Raw genomic sequence first — 20,210 nt, forward strand, 5'->3', positions numbered from 1 at the left:
TTGATTCTCTATGAGTTTGAGGCTATATGCTCCGTGGCTAACGGCTAATGCTACACTGTTGGAGAGATTTATAAAGAATGAAGTTGTGTTTATGAATTATACAGACTGCAAGTGTTTAAAAATGAAAATAGCGACGGCTCTTGTCTCTGCGAATTCAGTAAGAAATGATGGTAACTTTAACCTCATTTAACAGTACATTAGCAACATGCTAACGAAACATTTAGATAGACAATTCACTAATATCACTAAAAATATCATGCTATCATGGATCATGTCAGTTATTATTGCTCCATCTGCCATTTTCGCTGTTGTTCTTGCTTACCTAGTCTGTTGATTCACCTGTGCAGATCCAGACGTTACTGGCTGCCCTTGTCTAATGCCTTTCATAATGTTGGGAACATGGGCTGGCATATGCAAATATTGGGGCGTACACCCCGACTGTTACGTAACAGTCTGTGTTATGTTGAGATCCGCGTGTTTTCCGGAAGTCTTTTAAACAAATGAGATTTACATAAGAAAGAGAAAGCAATGGAGTTTGAAACTCAATGTATGTCTTTTCCATGTACTGAACTCTTGTTATTCAACTATGCCAAGGTAAATTCAAATTTTGAATCTAGGGCACCTTTAAAGTAATTAAGCATTAGCTAAAACACTTAAAATTTCACTTCGCAACTAACAGAATGTTTAAGATAAAATACTAAAATTTAGGGATGTCCTGAGCCGGTCTCAAGGATCAGTATCGGGGATGATAAGGCAGTTTTTTTAAATGATCGTTATCGGCTATCCAAAGCTCAATCCTTTTTTTGTATGTTCATGCTTTCTAACCTTATCTCCATTTTTTGTTGTTGTTGTTGCAATTATTCTACTTATTGTACATATAAAATACAAGAAGTTTTTTATCAGTAGTCACATATTCCAAATTTGTTGGCCCTTGTTAATGCTACAATAACTTCTTTTTTATGGTATTCTTACTCTATAAATTGCAATTTGCTAAGACTTAGTGTTATGAAGTACACCAAACAGCAGTAACACTTTCAAATACTATTTATATATCATCATAGTATAAATATACCTCTAGTAGCAAGCAACGCATCACTCAGCCAGCTAACTCGACCTCCCTGGGCATGGAGCCATTTAGAAAGTGACAAAAATCCTCCTAGGTTTTATATCACACTCTGCCCTGCTCTTCCTGGAAGCACCTTCTCTACTCAAGATGCTATTTCAGTCACCTGGCAGTGTCCTGTCTACTCTGCATGGTCAAGGTCATGTTGTGGTGAGTGGTGTTCGGTTTCTAATGGGCCCCTCTCAGTGCGAGAGTCATCGACTGTGGTCCGGCAGGTCCCTGCAGAGGGACGTCTGAGAGGCTTCGGCCAAAGGCAGCGAAGCTGTAAAGATGCTTCATCACCGGAAAAAGGGTCATAACTGATCAAAAATAAGCATGTGATCACTTTAAAAAGGAAAAAGTAGAGAGAGAGGTAGAGGAAGACAGACAGATGTTCTCTCACTCAATCTCTACTGGAGTAAGACCTCTCTGATGAAAGGTTTCAATTTCTTGCAGCACTTCTCCAAGGCCACTGATGTTTTATTCATAGCTGATGTGAGCTGACCTTGACTGGGCTAAGATACGCACTGACTGGCACGGCTCCACCCTTTCTCCAAACCGAACAGCTGTGAAGTCTCACGACCCTGACTCACTCACCTGACAGTCATTCACCTTTACACAGGTCAACGTCTGTCTTTGGACTGTGGTACAATCAGCAAGATTACTTGCTGAGATGAACCTAACCGGTCTGCCATCAATATTTAATGGCCAATTATTGATTAAATTAAGAGTAATCGGTCATAAATATTAAAGAACCGATATTACAAACCCAAGGTTTAGAACACGGTCCCTGGTCACAAAGCACAAAAAGCGGTGCCAGTGCTGTTTGTTTTGCTGTAAACAGAAACATGGATTTCAACAGTTTAAACTGTTCTGAGTTTGCCTTTTCTGAAGTAATAATAGTGATCACATGTATATCATTATCCAGCAATTTCCAAAGGCACCGTGTTTTGTTTATGCTCTTCAGACGTCTGCTTTTAAACAGCATGCACTCTGGACTGTAATGTACGGGTTTCTTGCTAGCCTGCAAGACTTGTGGGAGAAACTTGGATTTAATGTAAATGAGGTTGTATCTACTTGTATGTTTCAGGAGTTAATTTAGTTGTCGAACGCAGCTGTAAATAACCAAGCTGCGTGTGTAAAGAATGTGATTAAGCACTCGGAAGAAGAGTGACGACCATTTTTAGCTGTAGTGTGTACATGTTCAGTGAGTTCTTTTTATGGAGTATGGAGATGCATTATGAATGGAGAATTACACACACCGTTCCATAACAGGAAACGGTTCCATAACAGGCATTGACAAGAGCCTGAGAACAGTAAACAAGCAATGACGTCAAAAGACCTCACCTTGTCCCCTCTTTTTACTGTCCTGGTAGTCAGCTTGCTAATGGCCTTCTTGGCAGCATCTCCCAGCCGTCGCTATAGCAACAGAGGACAAGAGGAGAGAGTCAGTCACATAATTTTAGATTTGCAGCTTGATTTAATACAACAGGAAATTAAAATGACTAAAAGTTGGGGAATAAAAGACTCTGAACAGCAGAAAAAATTACAATTCAGATTTTGCTAAACAAGGTAGGGGTGAATAATAAAGAGGAGAAAGCATTAGCAATATTAATTGTGATAAAAGCAACATCAGAGTGTCTATCAGGATTCTATTAAGCAAAGTTAGTGAAAGGCATGACAGAGACAGCCATAAATAAAAGACTAAGTGCAGCCTGTGATGGGCAGTTCATTGTCTGTGTGTGTGTTTATGAGTGTATGTTCTGAAATGTCCTCGGTCTTCATTCTGCTAGTTTATTGCTAAATAAACAGCTCAGTGATTTACCGCCGACAGTTTAGAGAAAAAGCCAAAGGGCCAATCGGGGTCCAAAGGATTTGCGCTTGCTAAACTGTTTGTGTGTGTTATATTTGCAAGGGCCTCAAAATGTTCTCACAAATACAGACACAAACAAACCTCTTAAAATTGACTCATGAGGATGGTCTTCACAAGTACTGTTCATAAAATGGCCAAATGAGGGTTTTAATTAAAGTCTAAAAATGACAAAGGGTTAGGGTCAGTCTGCACTAATTAAAATTAGCTTAATTAAAGAACAATATAAGTCAATGGAAGGTACAGGATACGTTTACAATTACATTTATGTAAGACTCAATCAAAACACTAAAATGACCTGTTAATCAGCTAAAGTCAGTCTAAAGTTTTTTTCAAATATTTTTGAAAGAAGTCTCTTATGCTGCATTTATTTTATGAAAATATTTCACAATATTACTGTAATACAATTCAAAACAAGCATTTTCTATTTGAAAATATTTTAAAATGTAATTTATTCCTGTGATGGCAAAGCTGAATTTTTCAGCAGTAATTAGTCTTCAGTGTCACATGATCCTTCAGAAATCATTCTAATATGCTGGTTCTGTGTTCAAGGAACATTTCTTCTTACTATCACTGTTAAAAACAATTGTGTTGCTTATTATTTTGTTTTTAGTTTTCATTTTAGGATTCTTGATGAATAGAAGTTTCAGGATTTATTTGAAATATAAATGTTTTATAACATTATACATGTCTTTTACTGTCAATTCTGGTCAATTTATAGCATTCATGCTGAATAGAAGTATTAATTTTTTAAAAAGAAAATCTTTCTAACCTCAAACTTTTGAACAGCAGTGCAAATGTAGTCCTCCACAGTATCCTATCCACCTTATTTTTCAGGTAAGAGCGGGCACGGCCATTTGTAACTTTAATGTGTCTGGCTTCCGATATCATTTGCTTTCGGTTATTTTTAGCTATACAAAACAGCTCGTTAAGCTGCTTGACATTGCAGACTGGTACTTCTTACAATATTATTTTAATGTTTTGTCTTAATTATAAACACACTGGTTCATAGCGCACACAATTTTACAGTTTACAGCACTTTGATATTCTTCACATTTCCCCCCAATAGCGGCTAATAAATTTTAAGTCTCGCACATTCACAAAAAAACACCATACTTCCTCGTTGAAAAATAAGGTGGATAAACAATAGATTTTATATTGTAATGTGTATTGTGTACAGATCTATTTGCATTTATTGTAACTGTGTCTACTATTTCAAATCTAACTGGTGAATAAGAGATTTAGATTTTACATATTTCACCTTTATAAAAAAGTGAATACCAGCAGCTGTTATTACCCTGATTATAGCCTGTTTATGTCAGTGGTAAATTCAGGTCTGGTAAAAGCGAAAGGGCAGAGAGACATCAATACTACAGTGGAGAAATTAGGTCTATGAGTCTGTTTGTGTGGAAGCAGACGCTGAAGAGGCAGCGTGTCACCACACACACACACACACACATACATACACTCTTTTCTGCATTAAGATTTCATGAGCTGGGAAGGCTGGGCCATTTACTACTGTCTTTGAGCACACAGGAAGTTCTTGAAGGTCAAATAAGCCAGTTAAATATCAGGGAGATCTTTTAAAAAAAAATCTGGCAAGGATTTTTGCTGCAAGCTTGAGGGTGAGACTGTGTTTGTGTGTGTTTTGTTTAAAAGAGTAAATGCAGGAGAATTCAGAAGCAAAATTGCTAGACTGGTGTGTTGTGCGTTGTGTAAGACCTGACTGCGGTCCCGTGCACTGGTGTCTCTGATCTTCTGGATGAAGTAGAATATGAGCCAAGCAGAAGAGATAATCATCAGTACTATAAAGGAGATGGAGACGAACACCAAGGAGCCACGGTTGATGTTCTTAGGCAGCCCTCTTGACCCCACCATCACGGTGACCAACACAGTTTGGTTCTTCTCCAGGAATCCCAGAATCTCTTTTCCAAAGGACTCTGTGATCATAACTGCCACTATGTCTCCAGTGCCTTTGGAGAGAGAAGTTATATAAGAACATTTTGAGTTGGGGAAAAAAAACATTAAAAAAATGAGTAGTAGTACTAGTAAGTTAGTAATTAGTACTACTACTACTACTACTACTGATAATAATAACTTTATATATTGAAGATACAAATATATAGGGATCCATACAAACATAACATTTTACAAGAAAGATACACAATCCATTCCAGGTTGCATCATTGTTTTTTTTTTTTTTTTTTTTAAATGTTAACATTCCGAGCATATAAAAACATCTCACACAGATGCACTGATATTGTCCAATTCAGTTTAATGCCCCTGGTCTGACCTATTAAACATTCACACAAATGGCACAGTAATCATGCCAACAGAAAATGAGGACAAACAAACACTTCGTCCATCCCCCCACCAAAAACGCACACAATTACACCGATCTGGAGCTTAGGCCGTGCCACAGACACTGATATAATTCAGGCCCTTAGGCTTAGCAATAATAAGGTTAGAACAGTACAGATGGAAACCTATTGCAGACCTGCCCTAGCGAGTGATTTCCAGTGATCTAATCTCACCATATTCTGCACTTGAACTGCCCTATAAAAAATGGAGTGAGAAATAGCATCATGTATCTATTACGATGGACAGAAAATGTTTAAGCAAACGTGACTTAAAACACTATGTTACTTTGGCCATAACTAAAATGATTAACCCCTGATGGCACAAACTTGAAATACAAACCATTTTGAGAGATACAGTGCTGCTTGAATGTGTGTGAACCCTTTATAATTTTCTAGCCTACATTACTGCAAAAATATGACCAAAAACATCATGTTCACAAAAGTACTAAAAGTAGATAAAGAGAACCCAGTCAAACACATGAGACAAAAATATATCAGTGTTTCCCATACATTGACTAGACTGTGGCGGCCCGCCACATTCTAATTTGTCCCGCCACAGTCTCAAAATGACTTGAGCTCAACGTGAGGTACACAAAGTTACACTCCTGTTATAATCAATGAAGCTGTCTACGCTGTTTAGTGAATCTCTAAATGACACAGTGTTTATACTTTGTTGGTTAGAATGAAAGGATTCACAAGCTTGCAGAACTCTGTGTTGAGCGGATTCTGACTAACTTAAACATCTGATTGGCCACTGCGTTCATACACTCAGCAGATGTCTGTGATTAGCTGCAAAGCTCAACGCTGCAAAAACACATTGTAAAAAGAAACCTTTGAAGCTTTTCACAGAGCGCTTACACAAACACTCACTAAAGTGCTTTAAAGCAGGCGGCTATCAGCGGGTACCGGTACAGCAGAACAGCAGACATCGTCACAGTAAACGATCAAAAAAATCTTTGGCCAGACAAATATTCTTTCTGGCAGCTGCCAAAATATTTTCAATGCAGGAAAAACCCTGTAAAAGGGATCATTAAAAACAAATACTAATGCTGTCATTAAAACAAATGCTAATACATTCTGAAATCAAAATGTTTAAATGCAACTCTTCACTAATAAAAATATTAAATTATTAATTGAATAAGGTTATTGATTTAAATATTATTATTAAATATTAACAGGCATGCATTTGCTATGGAAGCAATCATGGGTACATCATCCCTTGTGTTTAAAAACTGCTGCATCTTACAACCAAATCCTGAATGTCTTAAGGGTGCAAAAAATGTGTGAGAAAAGAAAAATTTTGAGAGTCTGAATGTCAGAGAATGTCCGTGTGAAGGTGGCTGCTTGTGTGTCGGACATTATGCGTTTCATCATGCATAAACAAAAGGTTTAACTAAGCAGTCTACCTGCTGGTGTGATCTTTGATGATAGATTTTCATATGCAATGGTGTATATGAGCACTTTCGTGTGTGCACAGGTGTGAACGAGACGTGACTGTTTAGCATGCTGCCTGGCTCAGAAGGCAGTTTTGTCAGCAGTAAAGAAGATGTCTAGGGCAGGACAGGGACAATTTGCTCCAGCGATGACTGATAGAGAACCTCTGATCCACTCCAAGGCCGTTTTTCTCCATAAACAGCATGAAAACCAACAGACGTATATCATGGTACATGACTCACTTCCACAAGCGCAATCTGTTAAACATGGTACTTTAAGTATTATTAAACTAAATATTATGAGCTATAATAATAGCATTACCAAATATGATCCCAATAAAGATCTCAAAATCAGCCAAAGATTAAATGTAAAAAATATTAATACTTGTCCTTCATGCATGTAGAGCTGCTGACCTCTGAAATTAAAAAAAAAAAGAAAAAAAGAAAGGGAAGAAAGTATGAATGGCCTTACATTATAATGCTGAAATCTGTTTATTCATTATCGACTGTTCCTTCTGTAAAGGTTAAGGCATGCAAATATTGATCTTTGTTAAAAGGGAAACTCCCTCAAAGGTGGTCTTAAGCCCTATAAATGCTGACTACCTCCGACAGTGAAGGGGATGTGATCCTTCAAACCACAGTGAGCATGTGCCATTATGAATTTAGATGCACTCTGCATGTGATTGGTTTTAAAATATTGGTTTTAGCTCATGTCAGTCTTTTTAAACAGTACTTGAACAGATATTTAATGGTGTTTATGCTACAGTGCAAACAATGCTCAGAGGAATTAAATACTCCCCATTATATAAATATATTAACAATAATTATTTACAATAACCTGGAACTTACTAGTAAATGCAGAGCAGAGGCAAAAAAAAAAAAAAAAATGCATTTGTATCTTTGAGATTATCACACTTTAGCTTCACACTCTACATCACTGAAATTAAAACAAATTTATGTTTGTATGGTGAAAACAGTCCCTGGTTATTCTTCTGTAAAACATCATAACAGAACCTGATATGAATACATATATGATAAATGCATGCCTTACTGTAACTAAATCTATCCTAAGTTACTTGCTCTTAAAAAGAGTGCGTCAGTTTGTTTGCATCTTTCGGGTTGAAAACACCTCTCCACCCACACACACATGCACAAACACAACCCCCAAACTTCCTGTCAGTACACAAGATATGTTTATCTAAATGCAGAGATCTGAATGTGTGACTGAAACCTACATAAAAATATATTGTCTTACATGTATAAAAAATTTGTCATGTAGTGCAAGAACAGTGATCTCTCTGGATAAATCAATGCATTGTAATTCTTTTTCAAATAACATTCTGAACTAATCCAAACAAAACTTTACACATTTATATAATATATTCTATTTATTAATGTTTTAAATTAGCATTTCATTTTTTAGCAATTAGCATAAAATATTCTTTTAGTTTTAATTTTCGTTTTTGTTTTAGTAATTGTGCACTAGACATTTTTTCTCAATTTTTTCTCAAATTTTTTTTTTTTTTTTTTTTTTTTTTAATATTTCCATTTAGCTTAATTTTACGTTCAGATTTTGTCATGTTTAGTTATTGTAGTATTTTTTTCTGCTCTGATTTGGCATTAAATTCATATTATACAAAAGCCTCAGATCTTAACACTGAATTTGGCAACAAGTCACCTTAACGATTTAAATCACCTTAGATTTGATTCCCTACACTGTTGCTGAAAAATTGAGATGCACAGAGAACTGTTAGAATCTCGATCATGACTTTATAAGAATCAAAATTTAAATGAATTGTGGGGTATCTCAAGATTTCATCCTTTACAGCTTGTATATAGAGGTTTGAATCCCATACATGGCAGGGGAAAAGGACCTTCTGAATAAATCATGCAGTCCTGCTATATTTAAACATCTCATCGATCCCATTCTGATAGCGCTGTCGTGACTCACCATCTCCCCCCTTTCTCCTGTTTTTCCATCGGCCCACCCCTTCATACATCTTAACACGCTACTAAGACGTTTTAAGTTGAATCCTATGTGCTCTGTGCATCCAAAGCTGTTGCTTATATGCCAAGCTAGAAGTGTGTGTGTGTGTGTGCGTGTGGAGAGAGTGCACCTGCAGAATAGTGACTGCTCTGCCAGATAGATTCCAGTATGCACAGTCCTTCACCATGTCCGAATGTCCTCAAAAACCAAACAAACACTCCCTGTCACACTCTCACAGCAGGTTTACAACCCTAAGACAAATTATGAAATCCCTATACACACAAACACTTTCCAAATTCAACAAATGGATGATAACGTTCTAGCCGACAGACTTGAAAATATAACAATCAGCAATGATCCTGAATGCTCATGCTTCTCAAGGATACTGTTTTATGGTTTTGGCTACAACTGAGAATCATCCTAAAAATAGCTTATGTACCAAGATTTGGGTTATTAATTTAATATGTACAATTATATATGTAGAATATACAATTTATCATTTCACTATATGCATGTTAAATTTAGTAATAAGGGATTTTCCTACCATAAGAGCAAATTAAGCTTGAATTACTACCGTTGTGTATTTTTCCTCCTCCCGTAACTACACGTAACACATCGACAAACCGCAGGCAGCACAGAATGAGTTAGGAAATGTTCACACAGGATGTGTTCTTGCATTCAGAAACAGCTAAACGGAGCACCACAACAATGGAACAGAACACATGGGTTTCAAGACAAGGAGTTTTTCAAATCATCTTAGAAATGGTGGGAGACATTTTAAAAATAGTCAGGATGCAACCGCCACAGACGTCAGTCAGAAAAAGATAATATATAATAATATATATATAAAAAAAACTAATTAAGTCTACCTAAAACAGACTGATAAAATGAATAACAGAATAAAAAAAGAAAACATTTTGAAAAAAAAGCACTACTAATGACATCACTATTAGAAACTGCAATACTAAAAATAAAATCAAATATTAAACTACATATAATAATAGCTGAATTTTAACTACTATCTGGCAGGACTACAACAAATTTAAAAAAAACATGATTAAAGTCACATGCAAGTATTAAACACTTGCATAATTCATAATAAGCAATCCCTAATGTATTATGCGTAGCTTGATGTATTGTGGTGTAATTGTATCATATCCGGTTAGCATCTCTGTGGTCTGTTTAGTAAACATTTAATGGAATGTAATGGGCATTGAAATTCCAGTGTCAGCTATTGCTTTCACAAAAATGCTTCTTTTTTTTTTAAGAAAATAAATAAAAAAAACATTTTTGCTGAGCGCAGCAACATTTCCCACCAGACTGTCTGCTGTCCACTGCACAGAACTTTTGTGTGAGTGACAGCTTCACACACACACACACACACACACACACACACACACATTTCATTTAACAGTTTTACTTAGCAAATTTTAGAGCTATAGAATAAAACAGTTTTTTCTATTGCACTGACACACAAATACACACTCAGGGTACACACTTCTCTTTCTCTCTCCCATTTAGTCCTTGGACAATGATTTTTCCATATAATGTATCTCACTGCAATAAAATCTGCTGCAATTATTATAAAGACCTTAATGTAACTGGTCAGAAGTGTCTGTAAAACCACTGTACACTGTCAAGAAATAACAATTACCACTTCCTGTATTTCTAATTGAGAAAATTGCAGTCCAGTATAAATATCCATTTACATGTACATTCTGAACAAAATTTCTGCATGTTAAAGGGGTGGTTCAGTGGATATTTTCTAAGCTTGATTGTGGTTTTGGGGCACAGTTTAACGTCTTAATGCTTCGTTTTTTTGAAAACGCTGTATTTTTCATATATTTTACCTTTATTCTACAACTCTGTTTCCACTGTCATATGAACGGCTCATTTGACTTCCTGGTTATATGATACCTCTCCCTCCAAAATACGCAATGTGCTCAGATTGGTTAGCAGGTTGGTAGCTGGCCCAGTGTATCGTGATTCGCTGAAGCGTCTGGAAATGATGCGCCCCTTACCATCCGTTGCTTTAGTGAAAATGTAAATAATGGCGTCTATATTGCTGTATCAAATTGAGCCCGAATTAGACCCAGATCAAGAGGGTCAAGCTGCAATCGTGGCTTTTAAAGGATGCTTATGAATGGTATTTCATTTTGTATTTGTGTCAAAGTGTTTAGATATGCTGTCACTGGTGTTTGCTGTTTCAATATACAGTTTTATCCTGATTAAAGATTTACTGTAGCTGAATACATGACTGAGTAGTTGCATTTTTGTAAAGGTAGCGTTTAATTTATAGCATGAACAACTGTTTGTCTATGAACATAGAAGTTTGTTGGTGTTTGTAGAATTTAGCTAACTGGCTAGTAAAGCAAAAACGAGTTGCTCTTTGTATATGTCCTTGATGCAACCAAAAATAGCAACAGAACTATACGTTTAAAAGACATACTTACAGTTTGAAGCCAATAAACAGCAGCTTCTGCTTTTAAAGTGGGAACTGCTCCATCTTTCAGTAAAAGCCTTTGTGCAAATCCAGCATTGAACTCATGTAGATTCTGGAAGCTGTCTTCCGTGCCGCATCCAGTGTAGAAAATATCACAGATTATAATGGGTTCTATTATCTTTTGACGCATCGCCGCTCGCGTCAGGTGTACACAACTCTTCCGCTTCCATTATGCTGCGCCGCATGGCCACACCCACTTTGTTGCGTGTTCCCGGGGGGGTGTTTTGCAGGGTTTATGATGTCACCAACCCGGGAAGAAGCTTGTTGTAGTCCAAACCGGTCATTTTTGTAGGCATTAAAATGCCATAACTTTACAAGACAATATCTCCGTTTGCATTGAAATTTCAGTGCTGTAACTTTGCAGATACTGTTTATGCTCAAGCAGCAACATTACACACTAACTAAAGTTAAAAAAGTGAAATCGCATTGAACCACCCCTTTAACTGGCATCTAGTGTCTAGATTACTATAGCAGGAAGAAGCTTTGAGTTCTGTCAGAAAAACCAACTGAGTCAGCTGACTGAAAAGGTTGCTGCATAACACCAAAGTACATGGTACAAATTGGAAGGAAAGAGCTATGTTAGTCTTAATGAGAATACATCAATTATGAAGCTCACCTTCATGAGCCATCGTGACTGTGTCCTCTTTGGTGCTGTTATTGTAGATAATGACGGCCGAGGCATTGAAAGCAGCTGCCTTAAGGATCTTCTCCTTGAAGGTGCACTTCCCTCTCTGCATAATGGCCACCCAGTGTGTGGTCTTTGGAGGCACTACAAACCGGGTGTGCGGACAGCAGCCTTGCAAATCCACCGCTAAAAAGAAATAAAGAAAGTTAGAGGGTCTTGACTGCGGTCTTCATTTAGATTTTGTACAGGACACAAGCTCCGACAAAAGTTATTGTATTGAGTTTGCTTATATTAAACTTAAAGTAATGCATTGTCTTGACTATTTGAGAGTTGAAACAAAGGTTATCTTCAAGTTGAGTTAACTTCTGTTTAGTTGCGTTCACTCACATTTTTTAAGGCAGCAGGTGAACTTTCATTTCTAAGTTTAACCAGCTGAAAATGTTTTACATCCTTGTGCAAAAATACACAATTGTATACCACAATTTATAAAAGGGTTAGTTCCTGTCCTTGATTCTGATAGCTGTTTTATTCACAGTAAAACACGGCTATGACCACTGGTATCACAACATCCTTAGCAACCACTCTTAGCAATGTAAACTGTGTATGTTCTCAATTGATATTGTTCATTGAAGCTTACTGTATTATGTAGAAGAGTATTGTGAGAAAGAGATCGAATGAGCGAGTTTATTACTTGCATTTAGGTCAGTCCTATGTTCATAATAAAAAATCTGTTTAAATGTCAGATGTATTATCTTGTCCTTTTAACAGTTAAGGGGTTTTCCCATGACTGACAGTGCTAGTCAAAGCATTTGTCAGTTGCGTCTTGTTCCATGTTCACAACAATTCAGCCTCTTTAATGTAAAAACCTTTTAATATAAATGAATACTTTTATTCAGTAAAGACAGCAAAGTTTAATTGATTAAGTGATAGTAAAGACATTTACAATGTAAAAAAAAAATATATATATATATTTCTCAAAATTTTCAGTTTCAAATTTTGTCAACACAATAAAAAAAATGAGCACCAAATCAGCATATTAGAATGATTTCTGTAGCATCATGTCATGTGACTCTGAAGACTAGAGTAATGTAGGGCCCTTTGAAATCCGTTTTATTTTTTCCCAAATTCCGTTTTTTCCGTTTTAATTTTTCTGGATTCCATTTTTTGCAGTTTTATTTTTTGTTTGGACTCCATTTTAATGGTTAAATTAAATTTTAGTAATCAAAAAGCCTGTCTAATTAATTGAAATAATGAATCTTGTCCAATTCACTAACAATTTATTAAAAGTTTACCAAAAAAATTAAAAAAAATTTAGGGCCCTATGATATACGTTTTATTCTTTCCCTTCATTTTTTTTATTTTTTATACCAAATTCTGTTTTCTGGATTCCATTTAAATAGTTTAATTACATTTTAATAATCAAAAAGCATGTCTAATTAATTGAATTCTTAAAGACAACAATATTTATCAATTAAAAAAAACATATTTTTATGAAATGTTTTGTTTTTTTCAGAAATTCTGTTGTGTATTTTATTTTTTCCGGCAATTGAATGAACGCATACCATTTAATTTATCTTTCAATCATTAAATTAAACTTTTTTAAAATTAAAACATGGAAGAAAAAAAACTGAGATTTTAATAATGTATTATTAAATTAATTTATCTAAATTCTAATGTACAACAGTAATATGTTTCTGTCAAGTTAAATCGAATTTTTATTTTGACGGGTTGCCTAGAGCTTTGAGTTTCTCTGTGTTTATGATGGTAGTTTTCTCAAACGAAGTGGTTAAATGCAGATGAATCGATTTTAAGAGCAGCTCTGAGATGTATTTCGTGCGTTCATATAGTGAAGCGACAGAGGACGAAAAACGTGCGTGCGCCCGCGCGATTGTGTGTGAGGCGGTGTGAGGTAAATGAAACCACGCTTCTGCATCATTAATTTCAGAGGCACACAGGCATGCAGGATTCATATTTAAAATAGTCTTTTGTGATCTAATATGCACGGATACTAGTCTATATCGCGATTTGATTTAAGTGTACTGGCCTGTTTTTAATTCATTCATCAAACATTTGACAAATTCCGTGACATTCCGCGTTATATAATAAATTCCGTTTTTATGAATGGATTCCGTGATTCCGTCCGCGTTTTCTTGCATCACAGAAATCATAGGGCCCTAGTAATGGATGCTGAAAAATATTAAATATAAATATTATAAAATATATTTGAAAAGCCATTTTATATTTTAATAATATTCACAATATTACTGTTTTACTGTATTTTTGATACAATAAGTCCATCCTTGGTGAGCATAAGAGACTACTTTCAAAAACATTAAAACTTTTTACTGACCTTAAACTTTTGAATGGTGTAACAGAACATAACATGATCTAAACAAACAAATACAGGCTATGCCCTTGTACTCATTTATAAATAAACACATAACACATAATATTTCAATAATATCTGACTCACAAAAACTCCTAAAAGGAATGTAAAAGAAATCATAATTTCAAATTCTAAAGATATCAACAAAGAATCCACTACAAATCCAACTAGATGAACTGAATTGTCAGTAGGTTGTGCTTATATATGCAGCCTCACTTTGTGCTGTTGACTTGCATTTCTGATGAAACGCACACTCACCACCATGACATCTGTGGACTGAATGCATACCACCACTAAACTCATCAGAAATGTAATAGAGTATGTGGGGCCGCCTGCCTCCCGCTTTCATTTGTGATTGCTCCATTGACACTGGAGATTATGGAGGTGGTCTTATGAGTTGGGCTATGCAAACTAATGCCCTGTCACTTCCAAACACTGACTCATATGTCGAAGCAGTCTGGCCCGCTCTCGAGGAGAGCTGGAACCCCCACAGGGAGGCAGAGCAGGTCACGATAATTGATTGTCTTTAAAAGGTAATATGAAGGCTTTTGCTTGTTTCAGCACCCAGCCCACCACCCCAGCAAAGCCCACCATCCTTCCCTCAAGGCATTCTAGCAAGACTTGCATTGCAAAAAAATCCAAGAAGAGAGGTTGCTGAAAGAAATTGGGATCACACACACAGGCATTCACATATGCATGCACATATCTGGGCATGCTCACACAGACACAGAAGATGAAGCAGAATCAAATATTCATCAGTTTGCAGCACCAACACTGAGATAATGTTGTTTTTTGGTGTGTGTGTATGTGTTTACTGGGATGGAGAATCAACAGATGAGGAGTCCAAAAGCTAATAACGTTGGTCCACAAGTTAATATTGTAGCCCTACGATCACTATAATATTAGTATCAGCATGAATGATTCATGCAATGGACCAACAGCTGAGATACTGAGTAGAACTGAGAACTGTTGTAATATGAATCCAAACATCACCTGATATTAAACCATAAAAACAGCCTGATGATACATCATAGATGGACAGAGAGAAAATTAAAAATGTTCGCAGGTGGAAATTAATTCAGTGTATTTCCACAAAATAACTGTTAACAAAAAAAAAAAAAAAAAAAAAAAAAAAGACAAATATAGAATTTAATTTTGGCATTCATATACCGATTTCATGCTTGCATTCACCAAAACATGGTATTAACTGAAAATAAATAATGAATGTGCCGTAATTGCAGTTAGTACAGAAAGTCCTTTAAGGTCGAGGTTGGTGTTGCATAGTGCATCTTTGACTTTGCAGCGTTATCAGTGCTGAGAGGGCATATTTGGGTTCGTAAGGAAAGCTGGTGAAATCTGGTCTTCTATTTGAACTTTCTCCAAGTTACGTAAGGTTATATAACAACCTCCATGACATCCCAAAAAGCAAGAACACATGAAACAATCGGGACAGTTTAGTTCAACTTTGACATAGAAATATTTAAACTCAATGTGTGTGACCTCAGAATGAGAGTTTGAGTATTGAAGTCCATTTCACTTCTTGTGGAATAAAAAAAGCACTTTCCATGGTGCAAATTATAGCATGAAACTCATTTTAAGACTGGTCAGTAAAAAAATATTTAACCTTTCCAACCTCAGGAGGTCAAAGAAAAGTATCTTTATTTTATATTCAATTTTAATAAAGTTAATGTCATTTTTCCAAGTTGCAACCCTGTTTTGCAACCCCTGGACCAAAATGTTGGACACGCCGAAATACAATTAAATAACCTGATTTGCGTGACTATTATTTTCTAACAATAAACATTAAATAAACATCAAAAATACCCAAAATTAAATGCATATGATGGATAAAATTAAATATATATCCATGGGTCATAGGTTTAACCAGTAAATTAGCCTAAATTAAGCTGTCACTCAGTTGGGGCTAACTAACTTGGGACATACAATGGTTGTAGTTACTTATAATTCCCATAAAATAAAGAAAGTACTTGTTTGAACATTGTGCCTTTCAATAACTGTAACATGGTGGAAAGGTAAAGCCTAATTAAGGCAGTTAATCACATGTTAAAAGATTAGTTCAGCCAAAAATGAAAATTCTGTCATTAATTACTCACCTTCATGTCATTCCACACCCGTAAGACCTTCGTTCACCTTCAGAACACAGATTAAGATATTTTGATGAAATCCAAGAGGTTTTTTGTCCTCCATACGCTATTTATGTTGCAGCTTCCAGGTTCTACGTCCGAACAGCGGCTCAGTATTGGCCAACACCTGTTCACGTGAGCAGCACGAGGCATGCGTGTGATGCTGACACCGGAGCCGGCCAATAATGAGCCAGCATTTGGCTGTAAACATGGAAACGCAGCACTGCACCAACTGCTTAATAGACTGACAGAGAAGAGGAAAAATTGTTGAATAAAGTCATTATTTATGTGTTGTTTATGCGTACAATAAGTATTCTTGTCGCTTCATAACATTAATGTTGAACCAGTGTAGTCTCGTTGACTATGGTTTTACTACTTTTCTGGACACTGAATGTGGTAATTTCGTTGCTTTCAATGGAGGATAAAGAATGGGGATTTCATCAAAATATCTTAATTTGTGTTCCAAAGATGAAAAAAGGTTTTACGGGTGTGGAATGACATGAGGGTGAATAATTAATGACAGAAATTTTAATTTTGGGTGAACTAACCCTTTAATAAGGTTGTGCACAAAAGGTAGGACACACCAAACTATTACATTTTTGGTGTTACATTTTGTTAATTAAAAGTTTTTCCCCCTACACTAACAGAATATCAATTTGAAAATGACAGAATTATGTCATTGCTGTATGATTGTTGGATACAGTCAAGCAAATCAAGACCTCTGATGTGAAAACACCAAAAACCCCATTTTAAAGGGGACTTTGTTTAAACTGTATCCAATTTGTGTAAACTGCCAAAACTCTCCATCTGTCAGAGAGAGAACCATGTAAGAAATTCATCAGCAGCAATGTTATCAGTTTGTCTGTTTGTTGTAACAACAGTAACTCCTACAGAACATAGCACCCAGAAACAAGAACCAAATACAATCCAATACAATATTTCTTATATTTTTATCTTTATCTTACTTCTTTCTCTTTTCTTTAAGAGCAAGTCATCTGCATGAAGGAAAATCTGATGTAACGTGACTTATCCTTTAGATTAATTCATGATCTAGTTAGGGCAAAACACACACGAATGTAAGTGTAATCTTAATAAGATGTCATGCTGGAGAATTTAGATGGATTAAATTCCATGTCACATGCCATCTAAAGCAGTGAGAATTATTTGTTAAAGTGCTCTTTTCAGTCTTGCTCTACTTAATACACAACCAGAAATTATTTGAACTTAATGACTCAGCGTGTTAGATACCCCTATAGTTTCAGACACGACAAGATGCCACCATCTTTGTAAAAGCTGGTAAAATCAAGTTTTGTTTGATCTTTTAGAAAAGAGAAATGAACCATGTCATTTTCATTTTAAATATCATTGCATCATCATTTAAATGGACTAAATGCAAAAACGACAAAATGCAAAACAAGAAAACATTCAAATGCATGTTCTCACATATCCACTCTGCTTTCTAGTAAAATGGATAGTATTACAAATGCAGAACATAAGTTACAGTCATCAAAACTGGATCCGTTTATGAAGCTTTGATGGTATACATCAGAACTATACCACGTAGCTGGGAAAAAAAAAAAAAAAAAAAAAAAAAAAGGACTAGAATATTTGAATAGAAACGAATTCACAACACACTTCTAATAGAAATGTTATCAATCGTTCTGGACATAATAATGACCCACGGTTTTCAGAGCCAATAACGTTGGATTAGAGCAGTGTTTCTCAACTCCAGTCCTCAGGACCCACTGCTCTGCACATTTTGTATGTATCCCTTATTTAACACACCTGATTTAGATCATCAGCTCATTAGGAGAGACTGCATGAACTGAACTGAGTGTGTCAGATAAGAGAGACATACAAAATGTGCAGAGCAGTGGATCCCGAGGACTGGAGTTGAGAACCACTGGTTTAGAGGCTGGTCAAGCAATCTGGCACTAGGTCATTTTTACCAATCATTAGCTGGGACGATCTGCAAAATCAAATCAGGATCTTGTCCAATAGGTAGGCAGAGCATTATGGTTTTCACAAATTAAATGCGGTGCCGGAGGACATGTGCTTCCTAGAAATCCCTGTCTCTATTAATTATAATCAGACAATGTGGAGCATGAGAGTTGATCAGTGTGAGTTTGAAAATCAAATTGATCCTGTGTATCTGGGACATGTCTGTCATCACCGAGCAGGGGACATCAGCATTAATTATTATGTCTTTATAATTCAATCTTTATATTCGGTCTGAATGAAATAACCTACATGCCTGTCAATGTATGTTTTTACATACCTTTGTAAATGATGCAAAATGATGCACCTCTCGATGGAAATAAATGTTGTGATGTTATATCCATCAATTTTTTGGTCAAGATATGGTATTGACAATGCAAGAGGTGAGCACTCTGTAAAGTCTACTTCAGCACATCCCAAAGACTTTCAATGAAATTAAGGTCTGGACTCAGAGGTCCCAATTCATGTGTGGAAATGATTTTTCATGCTCTCTGAACCATTCTTTCACAATTTTAACCCTGGTGAATCTTGACATTGTCATCCTGGAATATGGCCATGGTGCGTCTTCCTACATGGTTGTTTAAGAAATGAAAAGCTACACACTCCATCTTTAAGGGTTAAAAGAATTGTTGCCAAACATAAAACATGCTAGAAACATTATAATCACTATAATAATGATCCATTCATAGATTATTAGTATTTGCCTCTTAAAATCCAAACAGCGACTTTTTTTTGGCCGGGCAGTGTATTATTTTACGCTTATGTGTTCGGTAAGAAATGTACATTGCAAAATAAAAAACAAAACAAATCAAGCCAACAAGTGCAACAACAATTACAAATAGTAGACAATTTAACCTGTAATACTGTACATAGCATAGGCCCAGTTTCACAGAAAGGGCTTAGACTAAGCCAGGATTAAGCCTTAGTTCAATTACGCCATTTTAGGAATTTTTATATATGTGCCCTAGAAAAAAACATTACTGGTGCGCATCTTGAGACAAAAAAAATGTCACTGACATATTTTAAAATATGTCAGTGTAAGTTGTTTTCAGTTAAAGCAGCTCAAACATGCATTTTAGTCTGGGACTAGCTTAAGCCTGTCTGTGAAACTGGGGGATAGTGTTTAATTTCTGTAAAAGGTGCATAATTCACCCTTCACAGTATTCAGAGAAAAGACTCGAAAACTGATACCTATAATCCACAAGTCGCAAGAAAGAAAACAGTTTTAAACATAAAATAAAATGCAAGTAAATGCATAACACATCATCTGCATTCTTTTTAAGACTACACTCATTTTTATCTTTGTTTTTGCACCTTTAACATTGTCGGCACAACCACGACAGGCATGTGCAAGCTTAGGAATGCTAGATACCATCAGCAGAAGCCACAAAATCCTTCCATCAGACCACCTGCACTACAACCAGATAAACGTCACAAATAAGCCATATCTCAGTGTGGTATCTCTCATGTCTCCCTGTGGGAGTAGGAAAGATACAACTTGGTTTGTGCAAACCTGAACAGCTGGCAAACTGTTGCTGGATCTGATACTGAATGTGATATTTGCATCACACTAAGAACAATTTTCAGGTTAACCCTCTGGAGTCTGAGGCTGATTTGGGGCCTGGAGAAGTTTTGACATGCCCTGACATTTGTGCTTTTTTCAGTTGTTCATAAACATATTAATGACACAAGTGTCATTACACTGTATTCAGCACAAACTAGGCTACCATCACACTATGTGAGGAACATGTGTGTACCATGTTTGAAAAGTTTTTGAAGGAATAACGTTTATGCGTGGTTAC

General features: G+C 36.0%; 1 protein-coding gene across 2 annotated transcripts in view; it reads right to left on the reverse strand.

Annotated features, from left to right (window-relative positions):
* Positions 1-20,210, reverse strand: part of rnf130 (ring finger protein 130) — a 44,424-nt gene that overhangs the window by 16,296 nt on the left and 7,918 nt on the right. For both annotated transcript variants that reach the window (XM_048175826.1, XM_048175825.1), the window contains exons 3-5: positions 11,872-12,066; positions 4,695-4,945; positions 2,450-2,521 (exon numbers count right to left, since the gene is read on the reverse strand). In XM_048175826.1, the coding sequence (XP_048031783.1) occupies positions 2,450-2,521; positions 4,695-4,945; positions 11,872-12,066 (518 nt within the window). The remainder of the gene's footprint in view (positions 1-2,449; positions 2,522-4,694; positions 4,946-11,871; positions 12,067-20,210) is intronic.

The sequence above is a fragment of the Megalobrama amblycephala genome, linkage group LG23 (assembly GCF_018812025.1).
Source record: "Megalobrama amblycephala isolate DHTTF-2021 linkage group LG23, ASM1881202v1, whole genome shotgun sequence".
In the NCBI taxonomy this organism is placed as follows: Eukaryota; Metazoa; Chordata; class Actinopteri; order Cypriniformes; family Xenocyprididae; genus Megalobrama; species Megalobrama amblycephala.